The sequence below is a fragment of the Seriola lalandi genome, unplaced genomic scaffold (assembly GCF_002814215.2).
Source record: "Seriola lalandi dorsalis isolate HSWRI2012SDOR001 ecotype SW California unplaced genomic scaffold, Sedor1 jcf7180002054517, whole genome shotgun sequence".
In the NCBI taxonomy this organism is placed as follows: domain Eukaryota; kingdom Metazoa; phylum Chordata; class Actinopteri; order Carangiformes; family Carangidae; genus Seriola; species Seriola lalandi.
In genome coordinates this window covers 288300-311134 of record NW_019525070.1, presented here as the reverse complement: position 1 = coordinate 311134, position 22835 = coordinate 288300, and the positions used below count along the sequence as shown (strand labels likewise).

At 40.1% G+C, this 22835-nt stretch overlaps 1 protein-coding gene across 2 annotated transcripts; it reads left to right on the top strand.

The window, feature by feature from the left end:
- The first annotated feature begins 4613 nt into the window (after window positions 1–4613).
- On the top strand, window positions 4614–22621 carry limk2 (LIM domain kinase 2). 2 transcript variants are annotated; one of them, XM_023413457.2, is made up of 16 exons: window positions 4614–4889; window positions 5168–5264; window positions 11896–12031; window positions 15326–15435; window positions 15693–15878; window positions 16188–16293; window positions 17309–17523; window positions 17640–17826; window positions 17952–18038; window positions 18358–18489; window positions 19025–19081; window positions 19499–19564; window positions 19935–20109; window positions 20217–20272; window positions 20665–20822; window positions 21260–22621. In XM_023413457.2, exons 1-16 carry the CDS (start codon window positions 4874–4876, stop codon window positions 21471–21473), a joined length of 1998 nt encoding a protein of 665 aa, XP_023269225.1. In that variant the 5' UTR covers window positions 4614–4873; the 3' UTR covers window positions 21474–22621. The 2 variants fall into 2 exon arrangements, with proteins under 2 accessions (XP_023269225.1, XP_087032002.1); XM_087175876.1 differs by lacking the exons at window positions 4614–4889; window positions 5168–5264; window positions 11896–12031 and adding an exon at window positions 15006–15182.
- The last annotated feature ends 214 nt before the right edge of the window (window positions 22622–22835 follow it).

Sequence of the window (22835 nt, the reverse complement as noted above, 5' to 3'; positions counted from 1 at the left end):
GTTGCAAATGTTTCTCTGTTATGGCAGAGGCTATTTACATGAGCTTCAATTATACTCAAACCTCTGATGTACAAATACATGTATGGAAACAACCAATGCAGTACAACTATACATGTTACTAGTAGGCCTACCTTTTTTTTTTTTTTTTTTTTTTTACAATTGTGCTAATTGTGCTCAGTAACAGGGTCAAAAAGCATCACAACAAAAGCTGCGTAGACAGTCTTTTCAGAAACATAAACTTTCTCAAAGAAGAAACTAACTCTACGTTACAGCTGAGAGAGCTCTCAAAGAGGAAACTGCATGATACTGAAAGAAGTGGCCCAACATTGGTATTGGGTCAGGTCACACTGTGGCATTATGACTGAATTTATTTCAGTAAATACCCTATACCAACAAATCCCTTTCAATATCACACACTGCATATATAGTAATATGCTTTGTCCAAAGAGGAGACCATCTGTGCCTCATGGGATGGCTTTCTCACAGACTGTCCCCACAAACAAGGAAAAAAAGATTAATAACCATCTTATCAGGAATATTCTCCTGATTACATTTTAACTGTAGACTGATTCATTTATTCTTCCATATTACAATTTTTCTCCACTATTTGAATTCATTGTTTGAAATCATGGGCACATTTTTGCAAATAGGTGACAAAATCATACAAACTATTCTATTGTATGCAAAGAGAGAGAAAGAGAGAGAGAAAATGTATTACATTCAGTGGTTTTATTCAAGATATTTGTACTATGTTGTCTTCAAGGTTTTCTCTCTCTGTGCGAGACCTATTTAGCCTGTTTTCATTGGGTTCAATACAAGTGTTATTTCACATTTTTGAGCTTTGCTTAACTAATTTCTGAAATCATCAACTCATACAATTAGTCTGCTGGAGTGGGGGAGCCAGCTAGCCAAGGCCAGGCAACAAGCTGCAGCTAGCTGCCACAGGAGCCAGGAAACCATCATCAGTTCACAATTTAGTCACTGAACGTGGGTGAAAAGGTCCCTCCTTACCACTAGGGGAAGAGAGAGAGTCCAGCAAGATATCCACAAACTCCTTTATTTTCTCTGATGAAATTTTGTCTTGAAGTAACGTGAATTACTTGAAGTAGTGGAGTAGGGCTTTTGATTGTGAGGGAATGACGAATATTTATATACTAGTATCTTATACTTGTCGTTGTGCAAGCTTTTTCGACCAGGGTTGTGGTGTCCATTTGGTATGCACATAAGAGTCTGGTGTTTCCGATTTCTCCTGCTGCTCTCTGAATCTCTGTTAATGTTTCAATTTAGTTCAGTTTTTCCTCATAAGTAATTCCTCATCCCAACCAAAGTCATAAAAGGTCTCAAGCAGTGTTTTACCTGTTAATTTCTGTACTTTTTCCATGCAAGTAAATCCTCTTACCAATCACATCAATGTAGGATCTCTGATAAGAAAGGGAACTTAAAATTTCTGACGCTGTCAGACTTACCTCCAGACCGGTAACCTGCAATTGACTTCTCTGTGCACACAGGAAGAAGTGTCCTGCTTTGCTGAGGTCAGGGACTGTTTGGAGACCAGTATGATTAAGAGCAGTGTATATGAGTATTTTAGTTACTGATCGCTGACAAAACATGGAGCCAGGGATGGTAATGGGATACTGCAGGAAGATGAAAGCGACTTCTTCTCCAATGGTGTGTCATTTCCCGATCCATACCAGAAACTCAATTTGTTCTACACATGTGCATAGCAGTGGCATGGAGGTTGGAGTGGAAAAGACATTGGGGAAAGTAAGAGAGAAGAGGACATGATTAGTAGAATAAGATTAGGTCATACCAAACTAATTCATCGTTACATCTCATTGGAAAACATGCATCTGGAAACTGACATATGCAATCAAAAGGAGACTGTGGAACATGTGTTTTTTGTCTGCCCAAAATATGAAAATGAGAGGGACCTATCAAAGACTCAGTTGGAACAACAACGGATCAAATGCGTGGATCTTTCAGCTATTTTTACAAAAAAAAAATCCTGGGAAAGATGTTTTGAATCATATTTTTATTTACCTAAATGACACTGGATTGATAACAGGAACACCAGGACTCAGCAGTAGACGGTGATAATGATCCATATGGTTGCAACTGGCCATTAAAACAAATAAGAGGAACAAGAAGAGAAGCAGTGGTGCGCAGTGACTTTAACAGATAGGGAAGCAGAGCCAAGTTGCCAACTAATATGGTCCAGACTAAAACTTACCTTTTCATGACAGTAGTAGTAGCAAATTAAATTCAGGGCCTGTCCTGTCTCATGATCTTGCTGCTCTCTGCCTGGAAAACTTCACCTTTCTCCTTCCTGGCTGAAAAAGTTTTGGATTATTTTTCTCAACAGACAGTTAACGCATCAAAAGTGCACTATGGAGGAAAGATTGTCACATCTATGGTAATCTTCAGCATGTTTACTTATTAACTGACAATGACACACTTCAGTGACAATGCAGAATCCTGCATTTACCTGTCTGAATGTTGTTAACCTTCCCTGGCTCGTAGTCTGGACCCAGGACTGTAGTTGGCAAGCACGGGGGAGATGCGGGAACATGGGTCGTGAGGAGGGAATTTATTTACTGACAAACAGCCTAAAGTGCACAAACATGAAAACTGTAGGTTCACAGCTATAATGCTAACTACTAGCTAAGCTAACTAGCTAACTTCTGCTCCGATCGCCAGCCTCACCGCTCTCTCTCCCGCTACGCACACCACCTACGTACTGAGTTATTCGTGAAAGGAGCCGCTCTATCTGTGTAACAATATTCGGTCTAAAACTTCTCAAACTTACAGCAGATCTTACACAGAGACGATAAATCATTGTAATTTACTGGTTTACTTGCTTCTGGTTCCTTCTGGTTTTCACACACAAGTCTGCGCGTGCGTAGAATATTGCAATATCCTAACTGATTTAAAGAAACCTCGACTGGGATATGTACTGACCATAGTCTCTATATATAACAGGTATATGTCGTACATATCTTGAGCTTGAGTTAACCACATGCCAATTATTTCAAAATGCTCTCGAGACGAGGGAACCCAAAGTGCTAAAAGGCTATCTAATTTCCGAGTTGTAGGACTCATTACTGCAGCATTCTCTGCCGCCATCACGTTTTTAGTCGACCATATTTAAAGTAAGAAGGGCGGGCTATTCACGTGGATACCATCATCTCAATGGCAGAATAATGAGATGACTACAGTGTGAACTGATTTTAAAAGAGAAATCATTATTTTTGGTATTACTATGATAGGTCACCTCAGTACAGTGTAGGCTTATCACTATTATATTATCTGATGTTCGTCACAACTCATTATAAAACAGTCATTGTCATTTTTCCCCTACTCACTATCATGTTTGACAGAAGGTACTCTAGTTCCACATAGACCATACAATGGATAGTGATCAGGGACAGTGGCTGTTTGTTATGGTTATCGACCTTATCAGCACCTTCAGAAGAAACAGGGTGAACTGTTTTTTTATTAGTGTTACTTGTGTGGTGAGTCAGCTTAAATGAAAGAAAATGTATCTTATTTCTAAAGTTTGCTTTGGACTTTCCAACTCTTAACAGGAATTCCCAATGTTGATCTAGCATGGCTCTATAAATCATTATAACTGATTCTCTGTCAGAACCTACCACACACTTAAGAATTTTGTTTTGGCAATTTCTTTTTATATCCCAATTTCATGTATTTTGTGTTGTCTATACCCATATCCAGATTCAGTACAGAGTCCATTGCTGAGCACCACCGCCTAAAACCACTCTGATATGACACAAAGTAACCCCTTTTTTCTAAGGGATTGCTTTTATGTTTTTTTGTTGATTCGTTGAAACTGTTTGATGAGGTGTTGATTCAACTGTATGTTCATTTTGGTAAGACTGCAGTTTGTGGTGCTGTTGAATCGTGTTGCACTTTACTCAGTGTTGATTATATATTTTTGCCCACGCCATTTTTATCACACACATGGAATTGTTTACAACAAACTCTCAAGATGCACACGGTCAATACCCCTGGACAATTGAAGGCAGTGATCTCAAACCACCTCAAAGCAAATGCTTTCACTGAGTATTGTCCTCCTTTGAATCTCTATGCAAATGAAGGAAACCTCAATGATCTTTGAGGCTTGAATAAATAAATGAAATATCAGTGAGGGTTGGCTACATGACAGAAAAACATCTCTGTATAGTGCTGTACAGTTCAACAGTATCATGATTTCCAAAATGATCATAAAGTTGAGTCAGCACTGCTCTAAAGTGGCATGATAACAACACAAAAGTATCAAATTGAGATTGTAATTATAAAAAATATTATAACAAATAATTATAAAAACACAGGTTAAAGTCTTTTTAATTTGGTTTGTAGGACTTTCAGGAGGACGTACAAGTTACTAAATGAGAAAAGAACTTTAATTTGGACATCTGCATCTTATTAAAAATGTGTGTCTACTACAGAATGTGTAGTGTGTGTGTGTAGTGCGGTGATGTGGGCAGTAGATGGCGCCACTGTTATTCCCTGTCAGTTTGGGGCCAAACCTCGGTTTTCTCCTGCTTCCAGGTGCTGCAGCTGGGCCCTTCCGCTCTCCGTACAGGAATTTGTAGACTGCATTACGTCAGTTACCCTGCCAGCGGCTAGAAAGCACCTCCGTCCAAGAGAATTTAGGTTACTTATTTTCTGCGGAGAATTAAAGTGATTTTGTGGGTCTTTTTCCCCCTCACTCTTACTCAGACTTTGGAGTTTGGGAATCCTGGCCGGGCGACGAAGAGGAATGAAACTTTGAAGCGGCGCATCACAGCTCTCCTTCTTCAGTATGAGACGTTTGTAAAAGTATTTGAAAATCGACGACACTCTCAGAAAGTAGATGGAGGAACCAGAAGGTGAGAAATATTTCAGGTTGTAACTTCATACCGAGGAGAGGTTATATTGTTTCCGTTTAGCAGCGGGTTTCAGTCTTATGCTTTTACACGGCGAGTTGATACAATGTTTAAAACTTCGGGTTTTGTTTTTTTGTTTTTTAAATGTCGGTGAAACGTCGAACCTGTTGTTTACTCAATCTCCCTCAGCTACCCAGTTTCTACCAGTTTCACCTATTTTAGGAATTTTAAAGCTATAGGTATATATTAAAGACTTCGTGTTTTTTTTTTTTATTTTACAGGTACTGATCATTGTTACTGTGCGGGCTGTGGAGGAAAAATTCAAGACTCGTTTCACATGAAAGTCTTGCAGGACATCTGGCACAACGCCTGCTTTCAGTAAGTGTCCAATTTATGATTTACTGATTCCTGCAAGTACCCCGTGTACCCCCACGTTTGTCTGCTAAGTGAAGGCTTTGTTATCATAGAAAAGGAGGGGGGACAGTTTGCATTGATATGGGTACAATTGTTTTTTGCTGTTGGTCAACATGCTGCCTGCTTTCCGTTTGGGTGTACTTAGAAATGGCCTTGTGGATAATCCCAGAAGCTTCTGCCTTGTAGCCTAAACATGGGCCTACATCTGTTCTCCTTTTTCACAATTCAGCATTGTCTTTGAGCCACTCTGCACAAAATGCCCTGTGTAGGATGTCATTCCTGCTACTGTCACAGCTGACAGGCCTCAGCACTGGGATGGGTCTAGTCTCTTGAATATAGATTGGTCAGAGAAATGATCCTACTCTCCTGGAGGACTTTGACCCTCTGCTTTGAGGCTTAATGATTGCCACACTGGAGCTGTTGTGAGCTCACAGGTCACTGCTCCATAGTGAGATATCTCTGTATGGGGCAGTGAACCTGTGGTTGGATGACAACATCATATAACATTCATTGGGGTTTCCCCTTGGTTAGCAGTAACAATCACGTGTTGTGATCTATGATGAGATGGCACAGATTTTTTTTGATGACACTTCTCGATTGAACTGTTCCTGGTCAAAACTGCCGTGCCAGGTTTGAACTGACTGCAGGATCGCAGCTGCATTTTTTTTTTTAACGAAAAGAGTATGTGTACAGCAATCACTGTGCTTAATCAGACCTTAACATTATGAAACGAATGAGTAAGAACTGGTGCCTGAATCTGTGAATGTAGTTGACTGGAGCACAGCTTTTTCTCAGAGGCCACATAGTGTATATCCAAAAATCCTTTGGTTTTTATGTCTGGCTCTGCAGGGCTTCTGGTGGATCCAAAAAGCCCTTAAGAATAGAACAGATTTAATGCTGACTGTGTTGCCTGTTTCTGATGACTGAAATGGCTCTCTTGGAGTTTTGAGCCAGTATCTAGCAGTGTCCTTACATAACCTGGGATTTGACTCGGTCCAAACACTGACTCTTCAATAACACATACAGCTCCCTCTATCATATCAGAGGCAAGGTTCCTGACATAGCTGTGTTACTCACCATTGATCCTCTCCCTTCCTTTGTACTCTTATGCTCCCTCACATTTTTTGGCATCCTCCTTCATAGCAGTATCTTTGTCAGAAAGGTCTTCAGTTAGGCTCTTAAAAACTTGCATATATTAGATTTTTTTGTGTGTAAGTGGGACGCCAGTGGGACTTCAATATTGTTAATCATTTTAAGTATTTTGCAGTTGTCCATCTGAGGTTTGACTCTTGGTTTCAAACTGTCCTTTTTTTTGTCTTTTTTTACAGGCTTTTTACAAGTTTCAACACACACTTTGAGATATCACTTCCACTGCAGCAATGCAACACTCAAATCACTGCTCACATTTTTGCAAGACATTTATTTTTGCTTAAAGAGCTAAATCTCTGAGCTCTTAAAAAGAAATAGCACAGCAAAAATAAAATGTCCTTGTTACTGTGATACCTCCTGTGGTGTTCCTATTGTCTATTGTCCACATGCTGCCACTCTGCCCTCCATGTACCTCCACCTTGTTTGGCATTCTTACAAGCTGAGGTCACTCTTGTTCCAGTAAACCTGGCAGTGTTTTTGAGGGCTATAGGTAACGGCACGTTCAACTCCGCTGTGTTCTGCATTCCTAGACAGCGATTCAGAGGTGTGAGTCCGCTGTGTCAGACACAGACTGCAGAATTTTGTTTTTTTTCCCCAAGGAAAGCTTGATATTTCCTGTCTTGTACTTCACTTGAAGCGTATAGAGCTCCAGATATTGTTATCAAACTTGGCCTCCAAAAGAGTGTTGTAAAAAGAGCGTATGTCGTATTTGTTTCTACAATACAGGATCATGATATTTAGTACTCCTGATCTGTCCTCATTTATTTTCCTGCAGTAATGAAATGTGTGGACATTCATATACAGTACACCCACAGAAACATTTTTTTTCGGATACCAATTTCTCATTTTATTTTCCAGTTTAGTTTAATGAGGGTACAGCAGTACAATACAACAGCTTAGAATATTATGAACCTATTAAATACATTTATTGCTTATTCTACTTTTTGGTGCCATCTCTTACCAAAAGGTAGAATAAGCAATAAATGTATTTAATAGGTTCATAATATTCTAGAATTTTGTGCTGAAATAATAAAGCAATTAACTGATTAGATGATTGAGAGAAAAATTAACTATTTTGACAACTGATTAATAATTTCAGTCATTTTCCAAGCAACATTTGGTGGTTCCAACTTTTCAAATGTGCATATTTGATGTTCTTCTTCTTTGTCATATCTGTCAAACTGAATTATCCTTAGGTTTTCAACTTAAAACTAGCTATTTGCTTATGTTAGCTTGGGCTATGGGGAATTATAAAGAGCATTCCTTTCTGACATTTTAAAAATCAAGTAATAAATCAATTAGAATCAGCAGATCCATTGATAATGAAAATACCTGATTGAATTTTATGTCTTGACAAAAATCAGCAGAGCTTTTTCACATTGATTGAAATCAAAGGCAGCTTTGTTGCATGTATTCCAAAACAAATTGCATTAACTCTCCCTGTGATATAAATGAAGAAATAATTGTCACTCTCCACTTCTTGGAAAGAGGTCGTTGTGGAAAACACAATAGTCAAGTCCTCTGAGATAAGGTCTCAGTAAAAGTGAAACACTCCCTCTGCAGGTCTTCAAGCCCGCTACAAAAGGTCCCTCTCTAACTATCTCTACCTCATACTCCAACAAAAGAATTCACTCCAGCAGGAATGTGGATTTAAGGAAATGAGTAATGTTTACTTTGTAGTGTTTGTCCAGGCAGGACCACTGCATTGTTCATTGAAGAACCACCTGAGTTTAGCGTGCCCGCCCCCCATTCATCAGCACGCATAGAAGGAAATCAGGTGTTTTTATAAGCACCCCTACATCACTTTATCTTGACAATTTATAGGGCCATAATGGACAATAATTATAGTTTATCGACTGGTTTTGTCTTGGAATGCTTTTGTTCAGAACAAGGCAGACAAGGGTGGAAGTTTTTGGTTTTTATGCCACACCTGGTCCGATACTGAAAGTCCTACATATGCAGATGAAATACTGCACTTTTAACAAGTCTTTTTCTTCCTTGAGCTCATATATATCTTTTATCTGATTCGCCCAAATGTGCGCACTGCACCAGACAATGTTGATAGTGATACTGATCCTACCACTGCTGATGTGTATGTTGTAGCTTGACAAATACTGGGTTTTTGAAGCTGATACAGACAACACTATATGAGAGCTGAAAAATCTGATTTATGTTTTTTTAAATAAATGCATAACATAATTCAACATTTTTAAACCAAGACTCCTTAAATTTGCATAAATGTGAAAAGAGTGGGATGTCTTACAGTTAAAAACTGACCTTGTCAGTGCTGTTAGGTGGACAAACTGTGTAATAGCAACATATAATGGTTTATAAATTACTATAAACATGCTGTATTTCTGGTATTTCAGCACTACAATTTCTTGTTACTTTTCAGCTGATGTGTAAGCCAATAATGATATCTGTGATAAGATAATATCCACGAGTCATTTTTTTTTGGTGGGCTCTACTGTTGAGTAGAATTTCACAAAACTTTACAAATGTCTAGGGTCTAATTTAAATAGTTTCGTAAACTGAAACTAGAATTTAATGTAATTCTGCATCCAGACTGTGTGATATGTCTTTATTTTTATTTATTTAAAATCGAAAATCATTGAGAGCAAAGCCCTCATTTACAATGATGATAAGCGGATACAAAATAATAAAAATACAAGTTAAAAGAAGAACATCAATTAAAACAAGAACAACACAAATTAAAACAAATATATAAATACAATTAATAAATAATTTAACAAACAAAACCAATTGAAACAGGTACAAACTGACGTTAAAGGGTTTGAATGACCAAGAGGTACCAGTGAATTCATTTTTGCTTTAAGTGCTTTGTTGTGAGTTCCAGGTTAATGATGCAAAGAAGCCAAAAGCAGTTTTTCCAAGCTCAGTTTGAACTCAAGGGACATGAAGCATTAGCCAGTCATTAGTCCTGGTTCAGTGTGAGCTAGTGGACCAAACTAAGATGGAAGTAATATATGAAGGCAGCTGTCCAATTGAGCCCTTGTAAATAAACAAATATGTATTCAAATCGTGCCAATTTTTGTACAGGATGCAGTGATGAGTGATATAAGCATCATCAGTAAATAACCTGAGAGAAAAGTGGTAGACTTTGGAGTTGTGTTAATTAATTTGCATTAATTTACTGACCAAATTTGATACATGATTTTTAAACGAAAAACTTCTCATCAATCCAAATGATGAGAAGATGTGTGGCCTTCAGTCCAGCTGTGGCCACAGAAGCACAGCTACCATTACTCATGCAGTCTTTACCGTAGCAAACTGCCAGCTCTGCTTTCCCCAATCATGTTGCAGTGTGATGAATCAGGCTGGAGTCATTATCACGTTGACCTCATGTTCATTGTAAATATTTGTTGCTGTCATCGGAAATTATTTTTCACAGTATTTGTCATAAGGGCATTAACATGGATGTCACTTGATTTTTAAAGGCTGAAACGTCACCTTTGCCTCAGATCCACTGCTTCCCCCACTCTCCACTTTTCTCTCCACAAAAGACACAAATTTGGTCTTCTCTCTATTAGACGACTTCTTAAGTGCTGCCAGAAACCTTCTGCGATATTTGCCAAAGTCAATAAGCCTGGATCAACTATACCTGCAGTGCAGGGAGCAAAGTGATGCATGAGGCTCGTCACAGAGAGAAACGTGAGCATTCAGGGAGTATTTTTTTCAAAAGAGTGAAAGCATCAGCAGAGCTCTCACTGTCAGGATCATATCCCTGATTTAGAAATAGTTGTTGATCAGGAAGTCAATAGTGTCAGTTGAAAATTTATTATTGTAGTCATTCCTAAATGCAACCTGTGCATAAAGAATTAGTCCTGTGAATGTTTTACATTCCAATTCAGTGGCAAAACAATGTCCAAACAGCAGTGACACATTTATTGTGATTCAGTGAAGTGAAGTCTCATCTAGCATCCTTATTCAAATTACTTATAAACCAAGGTCAAAACAAAGAGGCTGAGGAACATTTTGGGTCTTTTCAAAGTGTGAATGGCAGCAACAGCATAAAAAAACAGGACAGCAGACATTTCAGTAAACTAATCTCTGACAGAGTGGTTCATCTCTGATTGTATTCTGGCAGTCCAACCTGCTGCCACCATTTTGCATAACCAGTGCAGCTTGTTCGAGGAACAGTCATAGCCTGCAGGTGCTTCCCAGTCTGCTGGCAACTTCAGCATTCCTCACTCTGAACATTTTGTCCTGAAGTTGCAGCCATAAATGTCCCTTTAATTTGCCAAGTATCTTCTCAGGTGACAGCTTGGATCAATCAGCCGTTGGAGTGGTATTATTGAAACTGCAATAAAAAGGAATTAAGTATGACAAGTGCTTAATGTTTAACTATTTATAGGAAGAGAAGTATGAGAGAGAATGTTAACTCAAGTTCCTGAATTAACCCTGGATGTTAGTTATATGGTTTGCAACTTTGACTGCAAAGCTAACAGGATAGCTTGTTATTATTGACAATGACATAGATAAGAAAAATGCACATTGAGAAGTTTGTAATTGCAAGCAAAAACGGCACAATAAACAACCAGATGAGGACCAAGGACTTTGCCCCTATTGGGATTTTTTTTCAGCCTGTTTTAACAGACTATAGCTTGTTGTCAAAGTCTCGCTCCAGTTTTTCTTAAACAACTGGATCCTATTAAGGTGCTGGAAATTGGCTAAGGATTTGGCTGCCTTATTGGTGGTGTGCAGAGGCTAATAACCAAATGTTCCTTGAGGCCACCATCTGCAAAGGCCTGGCAGATTCTCCTTTCTCAATAATGGAACAACTCTTTGTGCCGTCTGTTTTTCTTACACTGTAACACTGCGCAAACAACAGCACACATGCAAGACCCAGCAGATCTCATGAACGAGGCATTTACTGTGCCCTATACCTTGTAACTACAGAGAAAAGTACATGTTGCCATCGTCGGGAACATGCCCCCAGCTAATATTCCTATCTAATCCAACCTCAGTGTTGGAAGTGTTGTGTTCGGCAGTGTGATTGATGTTTTCTACAGGGTCCCTCTTTCATTATTTAACACCGTAACACCGTAACACTGTTCATTGGAATGTAATGTATGTAATATGAGGAATGCGTTTTGACAAAGGAAAATAGAAAAAGTTCACCTAGTTTGTGTGATGGTTCAAATATGTAACCCTTAACAAACTGCAAATGTGCCTCCGGCTCTTGTCTCTTGATGTTGATTGGATTGGGAATTATCATCAGAGGCATTTCCAATAGTAGTATTGGTATTGTAACAACTCTATCACCCACATACCCTTTGAAATAATACACTAGGCTTTTGAGTCTCTAACATATCACTTTGAAGATGATTACCTCAGAGTTGAAAAAGCCTCTTTTCCTTCTTCTCTGTTCATGTATTTTGTTCTGTGAAAACATGACCAGGACTGTTTTTTTTTGCCCTCACAGGTGTTCTGTGTGCTGTGACCACCTGACTAACTGGTACTATGAGAAGGATGGCAAGCTGTACTGTCGCAAACACTACTGGGAGAAGTTTGGAGAGCTCTGCCACGGTTGCTCTCTCCTCATGACTGGACCTGCCATGGTACGTCTGCTAATCTCACTTTTACCCGTCATCAAGAAAACTTTACTTGGTCTTTCCCTCAAAGGATAAGCAATATAGCTAATGGATGAATGGATTTTCCAGGAAGTAAGAGTGTGACAAAATGTGTTATCAAGTGTAGGTTCCAGGGTTTTTGAAACCTTATAAGCCTAACTAAAAGAAAGGATGTCTTGGCCTTTGCTGCTACGATTATGAAGCGGCAAGTCCCCCAGCTTTATGGAAGTGCTTTATTACCTTGCTAAAGTACTCCTTTAATGCTAAAATGGCATGCTAACCTATGGCTCTTGCTCTGCTATTTCCTTCAATTAAAAATGTTTTCCAGGTGTATGAGCATTACAACCCACCAGGCTATATTGTTTTGGACTTGCTATTTTTCATTTTGCTATTGTGCGAATGTGCATTGCGATGTGATTGCCAGGCGTTCAGGGTCTGCCTTGCCATGAAACATATAAGAACAACTGCCAACAATTTCCCCCTCTACTTAAATAATGCCAGAGTGCCCACAGAGCGTGTCAATGCTCTCTGTGCACCCCATTCTCCCTACTGCTCCAGATTAACACCAACATGCATTAAAAGGCAGGGGGCCTGTTATTGTGGCGATTACAGACGAGTGATACTTTCATAGGCTGCTGCTCAAAATAGCAGACTGGACCCTAGACCTCACTTGCGAATTAGTTTCCCCCACTTGAGGCCCCTTTCTGTTCCTTCTCTGTACTGAGGTTCTCCACAGTTCACTTCCTCAAGTACACAAAGGGATCTAGTGGGAAGATGCTTGAACATGAGATGGTTTATGGAGTCCATCATGTTGAGTCCTCTGTGGTGGGATGGCTATGTAGATATTACCCAAAGTCTACGACTCATTGTGTGCTGCACTGGTGGGTTTTCAGAGATCAAGTATCTGTTCTTAAAGAAACACTATGTTACTTTTGAAAGACGAAATAACACATTCTTCCCTCGATACATTAAAAGCTAAATAAAGAAACAGTAAAACGTTGCTTACTTTATTGCTGTCATTGCATTTTGCTGCTGCGACCTGACTCGGTCTGTTCTGACCTGTAGCTTACTGTTAGCAGGCCTTAGCTTGATATTGCTATGTAACTGACCTCACTGAGTCAGTTCACTGACTTTATGACTCCCTTCTTGTGCTGAAGTTGTGCTATGTTTCAACTTCCTGTACCTGCCACTTGTGGCCACAGTTCAGCAAAAGTTAAAGAGTCTTGCTTTAAAAGAAATACCTGTTTCTAAGTTTTAGCTAATTTCCACAATCTTACCTTTTTTCTTAGTGAGGTTCCAGCAAACTGAGCAGTCCTTGTTTAATACATAGACTTAACTATTCAGTTTACATTCATCAGACTGACGCAGACTATGAGTTAGATTTCGGAAATAACTTGGATTCAGTCAGATGTAGAGTGCAATGCACATGCTAACCATATCTTATCAATTATGCAATAAGTCAAAGTAGGTTTTAAATAACGAGGAACTGAAGTAAACACTAAATATTAAATCTGACACCAGAGAAACATGTCAGCCAGCTTTGATTTAGTATCTACAAGTTGAAACATGAAATTCAGGTGGCAGCAGCTCTTGCTGGTCACAACTGGGGTCACTTGTCTAACATGGAGCCAGACTGAAGTTTTTCTTTTCGCCACCAAGCAACACACATAATGGACTCCTCTATTTAGTATTGGCATCCAGCTTCATCAGCCAGTGAAGCCAAGTGTTTTTGGCAGAGCAGAATTGGCATTGCAGCCTCTCAGCCAGAAAGAGAATCATTGTGGTTCATCAGCAGAGGAGGGTCATGCAGAACTGCTGCTGCTTGTTAGGCATTCAAGTCCAGAACAGTATTGTTTTTGTCCTGGTTTTAATCATTTGTTAGTTTATTGATTCATTGAAGATGTTTGTTATATTTTAAGAAAGTTTTTGGTGACCTTTTTTTTTTTTTTTTTTTTTTTATAATTGATCTGCTTTTGCTGTTCAGTTTCACATTTTTTTCCTCTCCAAATTGAGCCCCACTTAGTTTTTCACTTTGATCTTGTTTTTTTACAGCTCTGTCTTTGCAGTTAAAGCCTGAGGCAGGTTGTGACTGTGGTTAGTGGTGGTGGGTCTGTTCCTGGCTTGAAGGCAGGGAGTTGCAGACACACTTCTGAGATGTCACAATGATTTGGCTGACTTCACTTTAATCTCTCTGTAGCAGCAGGGAATCCTTTCCCAGCACTGACTCACTGACTCACTGGCTCACAGGTGTGGTAACTGTGGGAAAAAGTCCAACTTAACAGGCAGATAACTTCACATCACAGTGATTCTATGGCTGGGAAATGGAGGAGCTCCTCAGAAATGAAGAAAATTCAAACAAATTATGAATAGCGGTAAAACAGCTTCTGTAACAGAGCATAACTATTACATTTTATGGGAAAAAACTAACATTTTTCTTTATCTTCATGAACTCCAGTTCTGAAGTCCCAGTGTAATTGACGTCCATCGCTGCATGTATTGAATTATTTGCTGCTGGTATAAGATGATAAGTATGAGAGGGGCCATAGCTCAGATGGTAGAGCAGGTTGATCCTTGGTTGGCAGCTTGATCCCTGAACCCAGGTTGCCTAAGGAAGGGCATTAACTAACTGAAAAAAATAGTATACTATTAGATTTGTGGGATCTATAAACTGTACATGGAATTAGGAAACAGTGTCCTGAAGTTTTCCTGCCTCACTTTATCCCCACATCATTCAGGTACACATGTAGATTTTCCACTGAGCCACATTTAAAAGGCTTAATTTCTTGAACTTTAGTTTCATAATTGAACCTGAATCAGCATGCTTCATGCTCAGCTATGTGCACAATTAGATTACCTGCTTGCCAAGGGCTGGGCACATTATCTCAGAGAGAGAGGGAGAGGGAGAGAGAGAGACCAACCCAGATAATATGTGAGTGTGACATAAATTGCAGAAAGGGAAATTGGTCAGTGATGTGTAGGCAGTATAAATCAGAGAGAAGGCACATGACAGACTGTTGGAAGCAAGAACGTCAGCGAGACGAGTGGCTCAGACCTGCAGAGGGAGGTGACATCATAGCAGATTCCAGACAGACTAGGAGTGAAGCAGGTGTTACGACTGTGTCACTGCTCAGAACGAGAGGCGGGTAGAAAACAACACGCAGCACAACACACTCATCTCTGACGAGCAAAGCACAGCACAGTGGGACAGCAGCCTCACCGTCAGCATATTACTTCTTTATGCTTTGCACTGTGAAGATAAGCTGGTTGGTTTTGTGGTTCCAGGTGGCCGGAGAACACAAGTATCACCCTGAGTGCTTCGTGTGTCTGAGTTGCAAGGTGGTGATTGAGGACAGGGATACCTACGCCTTAGTGGAGCGATCGAAACTCTACTGGTAAGTCTCCTGCACATGCCTATTCTATCGTCACTGATTTTACTCATCTATGAAATGTGTATTTTTCATTTAATATGTGAGTTTATTTTTCAAGAAGAATAGCAGGCAACAATGTCATCAAGTTAATGTCATCTGTAAATGTTATTAGTTAGTCATTATTCCATGACTCCTTGAATTTTGTGCTCTTTCAACAGTAACTGAACAACAAGCATATGTCCCTACATGTAATGCTTCACTCCCCCTCCTGTTGTTTGCAGTGGAAAGTGCTACAAGCAGGTGGTCCTTACACCCATGTTGGAAAAACGTTCACACGACTCGGTGCTAGACTCACTGCCCCACACGGTGACCCTAATCTCGATGCCCTCTGCAGCCAACGGCAAGAGGGGCTTCTCCGTCTCAGTGCTGAGGGATGTCAACGGCTCAGTGAGTGTTCAAGTCAAAGAGTAAGTGGCACCTGATATCAGTACCTGTTTCACTGCCCTCTGGAGACAGCATGAGTAATGCTTAACATAAGTCTGATTATAAGTTTGCCAAATAGCAGGGCACTAGTGTGTGTGTGTGTGTAAGTGTGGCACTGCAGGAAAACGTATTAGTTGATTGTTTCAATTGATGTAAAAGTGTTTAAGTCAGTCCTGGTTTAGTGGCTGGCCAGCAGACAGACCCAGTTGTCCTTAATCTACTAACATTAAATTAGCACATTCCTTCTACAGTGCTAATACTCACATATTGGTGTTGGTACTGTTTTGCTCCAGGGTCAGAGGGATGCTTATTAGTCCGGAGGTGCGAAATGCCATCCATGTTGGAGACAGGATCCTGGAGATCAATGGCCTTCCAGTTGGGACATTAATGGAGGAGGAGGTAGGTTTATACCTTGCATATATCTCTGATACTCATGGGAGGTGTGTGATCTGAAATTCTTTGAATGAAGCTATTTCTGTCCCTATTAAGGGCAAGTCAATTCCTTGAGTGCAATTTGAAAAGGTATGTTCTTTAATGTATAACGTGATTTTTGGCATTCCTTACATTCCTCCATTTATACATACTTCAGCTGGGAGAGTACGGTATGTGGAATGACTTAAAGGTTCATTCCCACAACTTCACCCTCACAAAATTACAATCATTCCAATACAGTCATTGCTCACTGCTTAAATTTTCGTTATACTCCACACCGACAACAGCTGTGGCCAGAGGCATTATGTTTTCATGTTGTCCATTCGACTGTATGACTGTACGTCCAAGTCATGCTCATGAATGTGATGTCTCAGGAATACCTTGAGGGAATGTCTTCATATTTAGCACAAATGTTCTCATGGACTCAAGGATGGACTGATTAGATTTTGGTTGTTAAAGGACAAAGGTCAAATTCATGGTGAAAGTTTGTAGTTTTATTCTGCTTGCTTAATTCTTAGCTGTGCTCTGATTGGTTGCTTGGTTGGTAGCCATATATGAGATCTTGTGACCTCAGTAAGGCCTTGAGAGAATTTCCACAAATGTAGCTAAAACATATACTTGGACTCAAGGATGATTTTGGTGGGCAAAGGTCGAGGTCACAGTGACCGCACAAAGCATGTTTTTAGCCATAACTCAAGAATTCGTACAGCAATTATGACAACATTTTACAAAAATGGTTAATATTTTATATAACTTGATAAACAGGGATGTAACCTGAAACTAGTCTGGGTGGCAGAGGCACACAACCACAAGGCAGTAATTCAAGTTCATAAATAATTATCCACAGTCCTTTGGTTTAAATCATATTTTATTTACTGCAAGAAATCCTGAGAATTCCAGTAAGAGTATCGTATGGTCGTGGGAACTAATAATGTTAAAATCATGGGAAATCCTGCAACCCTAAATCTCATTGTTTATTTAGGTGGACGATCTTATCCACCGCACCAGTCACACGCTGCAGCTGCTTATAGAGTATGACCCGGTCAGGCAGCGTTTGGATCGGCTTAGACTGGGATCACCCAGGAGCCGGTTGGGAGTCCCAGCCACCTCCCGCATGCGTCTGTCCTCACCTTCTGATGCAGTCCTGGAGAGAACGGATGTAGTCGATGACGGCACGCTTAAAAGGAGGTCTTTGAGGTATGTTAGGCCTAACTAAGGTCTCAGAAACTTTAAAGCTTACGTATTGTGGGGTCAGTAATGGACAAGATGTGAGTGCATTTAATTTCAAATCAGCCATATTGTCTCTACCGCAGACGGAGTAACAGCATATGTAAGTCACCTGGGCCAAATTCTCCCAAAGAGTCTCCCTTTACTACACGAGACATCGGGCGCTCTGAATCCTTGAGATCCTCCAGTAGCTGCTCTCATCGCATCTTCCGGCCATGTGACCTCATCCATGGAGAGATCTTAGGAAAAGGTTTCTTCGGACAGGCCATCAAGGTCAGCCTCCCACTGCCATCAGTTCTTCACCATGTATATTACTCCAACCATTCAGGACTTTTTTTGGTTCCTCTGGCAATGAGCTTAAATTCAGTTTAAATTCAATGTCACCATCCCACTGACAGGTGACTCATAAAGCCACAGGAGAGGTGATGGTGATGAAGGAGCTGATCCGCTGCGATGAGGAGACCCAGAAAACTTTCCTAAAGGAGGTTAGTAATCTGCAGCAGGAGGTCTGAGCTTCCTCATAGACAAAACAAAGTCCTCTGGCTCTGCATGGAGCTGTGATTTATTATACTCATAACTGAAAGCACGCCACATGTTCCAACAGTTACCTCTTTGTACCTTGTTGTTTTGAGGGTTTTTTTTTTTTTTCACCAGTCTTGTGAGAAAACATTTGCCTGATTTTTATTGTATTTAATGCTTTTTCTCATGGATTAAATTTCACCTTTACTAGAGTCTGATGAGGGATAATCTGCTTGCATTCCTAATCGTGAACTTCTGTCTTTCTGTCACTCAACTAATCCTCAGGTTAAAGTAATGCGAAGCCTCGATCATCCACATGTTTTGAAGTTCATCGGTGTTCTATATAAGGACAAGAGGCTCAATTTGATAACTGAGTTTATCGAGGGAGGCACCCTGAAGGATTTCATCAGAGACACAGTGAGTTAAACTACTTGATTCACTTAACTCTTTTACTCTCCTCTTCCACAGTAGAGCACAGAAACCTTCCAGTGGCCTCAGTAGGAGGTGTTTGCAGCTCAGAGTAATGTGGGAGGTGGCTGACCTGAAGTAAACTCTGCACTGATAGACGGCTGTCGGCTCTATAGTGGGCTGGATGGCATGTCAACTGGCCAAGATGTGGAATGGGTAAAGTTGTAGAAAGTGCTACCAGGTGAAATTTAAAGAGCTGTGCTCCCCTCCCCCCCAAAGCTGACTGCTTCTCCAAGGAGGAGAGGGAGAGTGTTTTCTTTTATCTTTAATTAAATGCATTTAAAGTATGTGGGGAAAGGCCAATTTTGAATTTTGTTCAAAAATATTACATTTTGTTTGCTGATACTATTGAATACTGTTTCCCTGTCTCTACGTTGGTGCACACTCATTTAGTATCCACTCCTGTTATGCATCATTGCCTCTGAGGAAGCGTCTATCAATTTCTGTTATGCATTTTTTTTTTCCTTTTACTCGGGACTAACAGGATCCATTTCCATGGGAGCAAAGGGTGAGCTTTGCGAAGAGCATCGCTTCTGGCATGGTGAGTTGGCTTCTTGCAGAGACATTTCCATTAGTGAAATCTTTGGCTGCTATTTTCAGCCATTTAAATGTGTGTAAATGTGCCTCAGAGTTCAGGACCCCTTGCTGGGGTCACCATGACCACAAGGGGTCCTGAGATTACAGCAGATCATTACTGGGGTAGTAAATGAAAATGTTGTCACTCAAATACTATGTTTTTCCTCATATAGTTTTTAAAATCCTAACTCCCACTGCCGTAGAGTGTAAAGGCATAGTGAAATATTTTAGATGGTGTTGTAGAGATTTGCTGAGATCTGGATTTAAAGATGGCGTCAGTCATGGAAGATGTTGAATAGTGCTGAAAAGTTTTACTATATAAAAGTATATTTTCTTGCACAAGTTGAAGTTTTACCCTCCTTAACTTTCCTCTTTGTTTCAGGCCTACCTTCACTCAATGAGCATCATACACAGAGACCTCAACTCTCACAACTGCCTGGTTAAACTGGTAGGTGACATGGCATCTTATCAACCACTACAGATGAGAACATTTAAACAATAAGAATAAGGGGTGGGAATGATTTGTTGATTTAATGAACTGAGGAAAAGTAGTTCCCTGCCCTGCGATTTGGCAAGACAGTTGCGTCTATAGAGCCTCCAGGAGCATTTATTATATTAATGACTCCTTTCCCTTGTAGAGCATTAATTCAGCTTACAAATCCCACTTGTTTAAACCTGATATTTTATCATTTTGTCAGTTGGATGTCAGACCAATATTTACTCAGTTATACATGTCAAGTATACATTTTTGTACTAACATGGCTCTTCACTTCAAATGAAGCTCAGAGTGAACCATTAAAACTGTCATGTTTCACCAGGACAACACTGTGGTCGTTGCTGACTTTGGACTCTCTCGACTCATAGTAGAGGAGAAAGTAAAGCCTTCTCCTGAAAAACCCTCCACTAAGAAGAGGGTTTTCAGGCGTATTGACCGAAAGAAGCGGTACACTGTTGTGGGAAACCCTTACTGGATGGCTCCAGAGATGCTCAATGGTGAGCTGCTCACAAAACAATGAATTACCAACTTGATTTACAGAGGATAATTCATTCTGCGGGTCAATGAGTGCATTTACTTCATCTTTCACTTGATGTTATTTCAGGTAAACGCTATGATGAGAAGGTGGACATTTTCTCCTTTGGAATCGTACTTTGTGAGGTAGGAACATGCTGATTTTACCCTGATTATCTGCTTTGATTTTCTGGTTACACAGCTTGCGATTGCAGTGCTTTTTGGCAGGCAATTCAAAAGCCCTGGATGAGGGGACTTCAAGGAAAACTCCAAAAATAGTTTGCAAAACAGCTTCTGCTCACAGCTGTATTATCAGATCGTGACAACACACACTTATCCAGCAAGTTTCAAGTACAGATCTAAAGTGCAACTACATGCTTTAGAAAATAATAGAACATTACATACAGTAGACTTCACTGTAGCTGATGTGCTAAAAATGTTATTCTGTGCTTTAATTATTCACCCTGATATTTCATTTTAAGTGTGTCTGTATCTAGTAATTGATTGAACATTACTTCCTCCTCTGTCTTATGATCCAGATCATTGGAAAAGTCTATGCAGACCCTGAGTGCCTGCCCAGGACGCTGGACTTTGGCCTGAATGTCGGCAAGTTTGTGGAGAAGTTCCTCCCTGACGACAGTCCAGCAGCTTTCTTTCCACTGGCTGTGGCCTGCTGTGACCTCACACCAGACAACCGGTAAGCACCTGCTGTTATTGTAATGGTTAATGGTTTATTATGAAAAGTGATTTTTTTGCAGGGTTGCTGACTGGTTGATGACTGCTAATATAATGACCTGAACAAAGCGTCAAGAGAGATGCAACAGCTTTGTAGCAAACATTTAAAGAAATGTGTGGGAATATTAATGTTACCACTCACTCAAATGGCGACATGAGAAACATGTCCACGTTCACCCTGAGACACAGTCTCCTGCCAGTTATTTGAACTCAAGACTCAAGAAACTATAGAAGCAGAAGGGGAAAAAACAACTACTTTCAGATGCCATTTCAACCTGGCTGCACAGGGACACGCCTCTGCAGCCAGATTACTTCCTCATGTTTTCTCTCAACCTTGTCAATCTGGTTTTAACCTTAAACCCCTTTGTGTGCCCTCGTTGCCCTTTCCTCTTCCCCCAGTCCACCTTTCCAGAAGCTGGAGGACTGGTTTGAAGCTCTGTCCCTCAACCAGGAGCTGGGGATCCCCCTACCAGCTGAACTGGATGAACTGCATCAGAGTCTGAGTCAACGCCACTGGCCTAAAGACGGCTCTCCAGCGCAGAGCAGCCACCAGCCATCAACCCCGACAGCAGCCTCTTCAGACTCTTCCAGCATGGCAGACAATGGCACCTAGGACCTGTGCCTCCCTTATTTGACCCCTCTAAACTGCTGCACTAATACTGTGGATGTGAAAAAGAGGAAAACTGCATCGAACCCGAGCCATATTAGAACTGGATAACCTGAGGTAGCTGGACCTTGTTCTCCCTGTGTAGGACCTTTATTCTAAAAGTTTCACTCAACTGCAATGTGAGAGGAAAGACGCATTTCAAAAAAAAGTTGTTGGTTACTAATTCTTTTTTTTTTTTTTCAAGCCTTCTCAGCCCCCATTCAATGCACACAGGGTTTTACTAATGTTTACTGTGTATAGAGACAAAATGCAACTTTCTGTTATCCTGTCCCTGACTTTTATAAAGTGGGAAAACCTGAGTGAGTCTGGCATGTGACAGCTGTTTTGTTTTCCTGGCTCTGAAGTTGTTGTTTGCCATGTGTGGAATGCACAGATCAGTCCTTGTCCAGAGGAGGACTCACTTCACTGCAGCAGCAAAGAAAACAAAGAGGCTTGAAAGTTAAGCTGATGATTGACATGTCCAAGTAAACAGAGGGCAGGTCTTGAAGAAAACAGGAGCAGGCAGTGAAAGCAAAACAACCACTGACCCCAAATAGTTTCATCACTCTGACATTTGGCACAAGATGGCGAAGGAATGTTCGGATTATTATTATTTTTTTGTTTAAGCACCACTGACATTATTATTGACAAGATGGTTACAAGTATGGTTCCGTACTTTGTAGTCTAATGATTTTAATTAATTATCATCTTAGAATGATGAATTAACACTATTTAGATTTTGACATTTTGTTCAAAGTTTCTATCGAACTCCAGATGCCTTTTTTAAAAGACAGGGCAGAAGCTGTTCTGGAAAAGAAGGGCTCTCATTAATAATTACCAGATGTAACCATGCAAGAGTTGACCATAAAAAGTGGCCTTGTACAGAAGAACTGGATTTTTATTCTTAAGCAATGTAAATAAATATGTACATATTATGCCTCTAATTGGACATCATTTTCTAATGGGATCTCTAGATTTGTAGATTTTTAGACATTTCGTCAACAATGGATGTTTTTACCTGTTTTGCTATCGCCATGCAAGGTACTGACGACCAGTTGTAACCACTATTATTTATATCACTTTAGTATTTCATAAATAAACCTTCAGAAAATTTCCTTTTTATTGTCATTCTTCAGTTTTGCATGTCAGGAAATGCGTTAGAAACAGCTCTTCTGCTACAGTTCAGGATCAAAGTTAAATCATTTATAGATCTGTACTGACCTTAAAACACATGCTGCAACGTATCGGCCATCAGATATGAAAGGAAGATGAAATCAGTTCACAGCAAAAAATGACAAACTAAGATTATTGTGTTTTCAGTGAAGTAAT

Excerpts from the sequence above, each read along its gene's own strand:
- limk2 (XM_023413457.2), top strand. Across the intron at positions 18,039-18,357 it reads AGAAAACTTTCCTAAAGGAG|GTTAAAGTAATGCGAAGCCT; the intron begins GTTAGTAATCTG and ends ACTAATCCTCAG. Across the intron at positions 19,082-19,498 it reads AGAGCATCGCTTCTGGCATG|GCCTACCTTCACTCAATGAG; the intron begins GTGAGTTGGCTT and ends TCTTTGTTTCAG.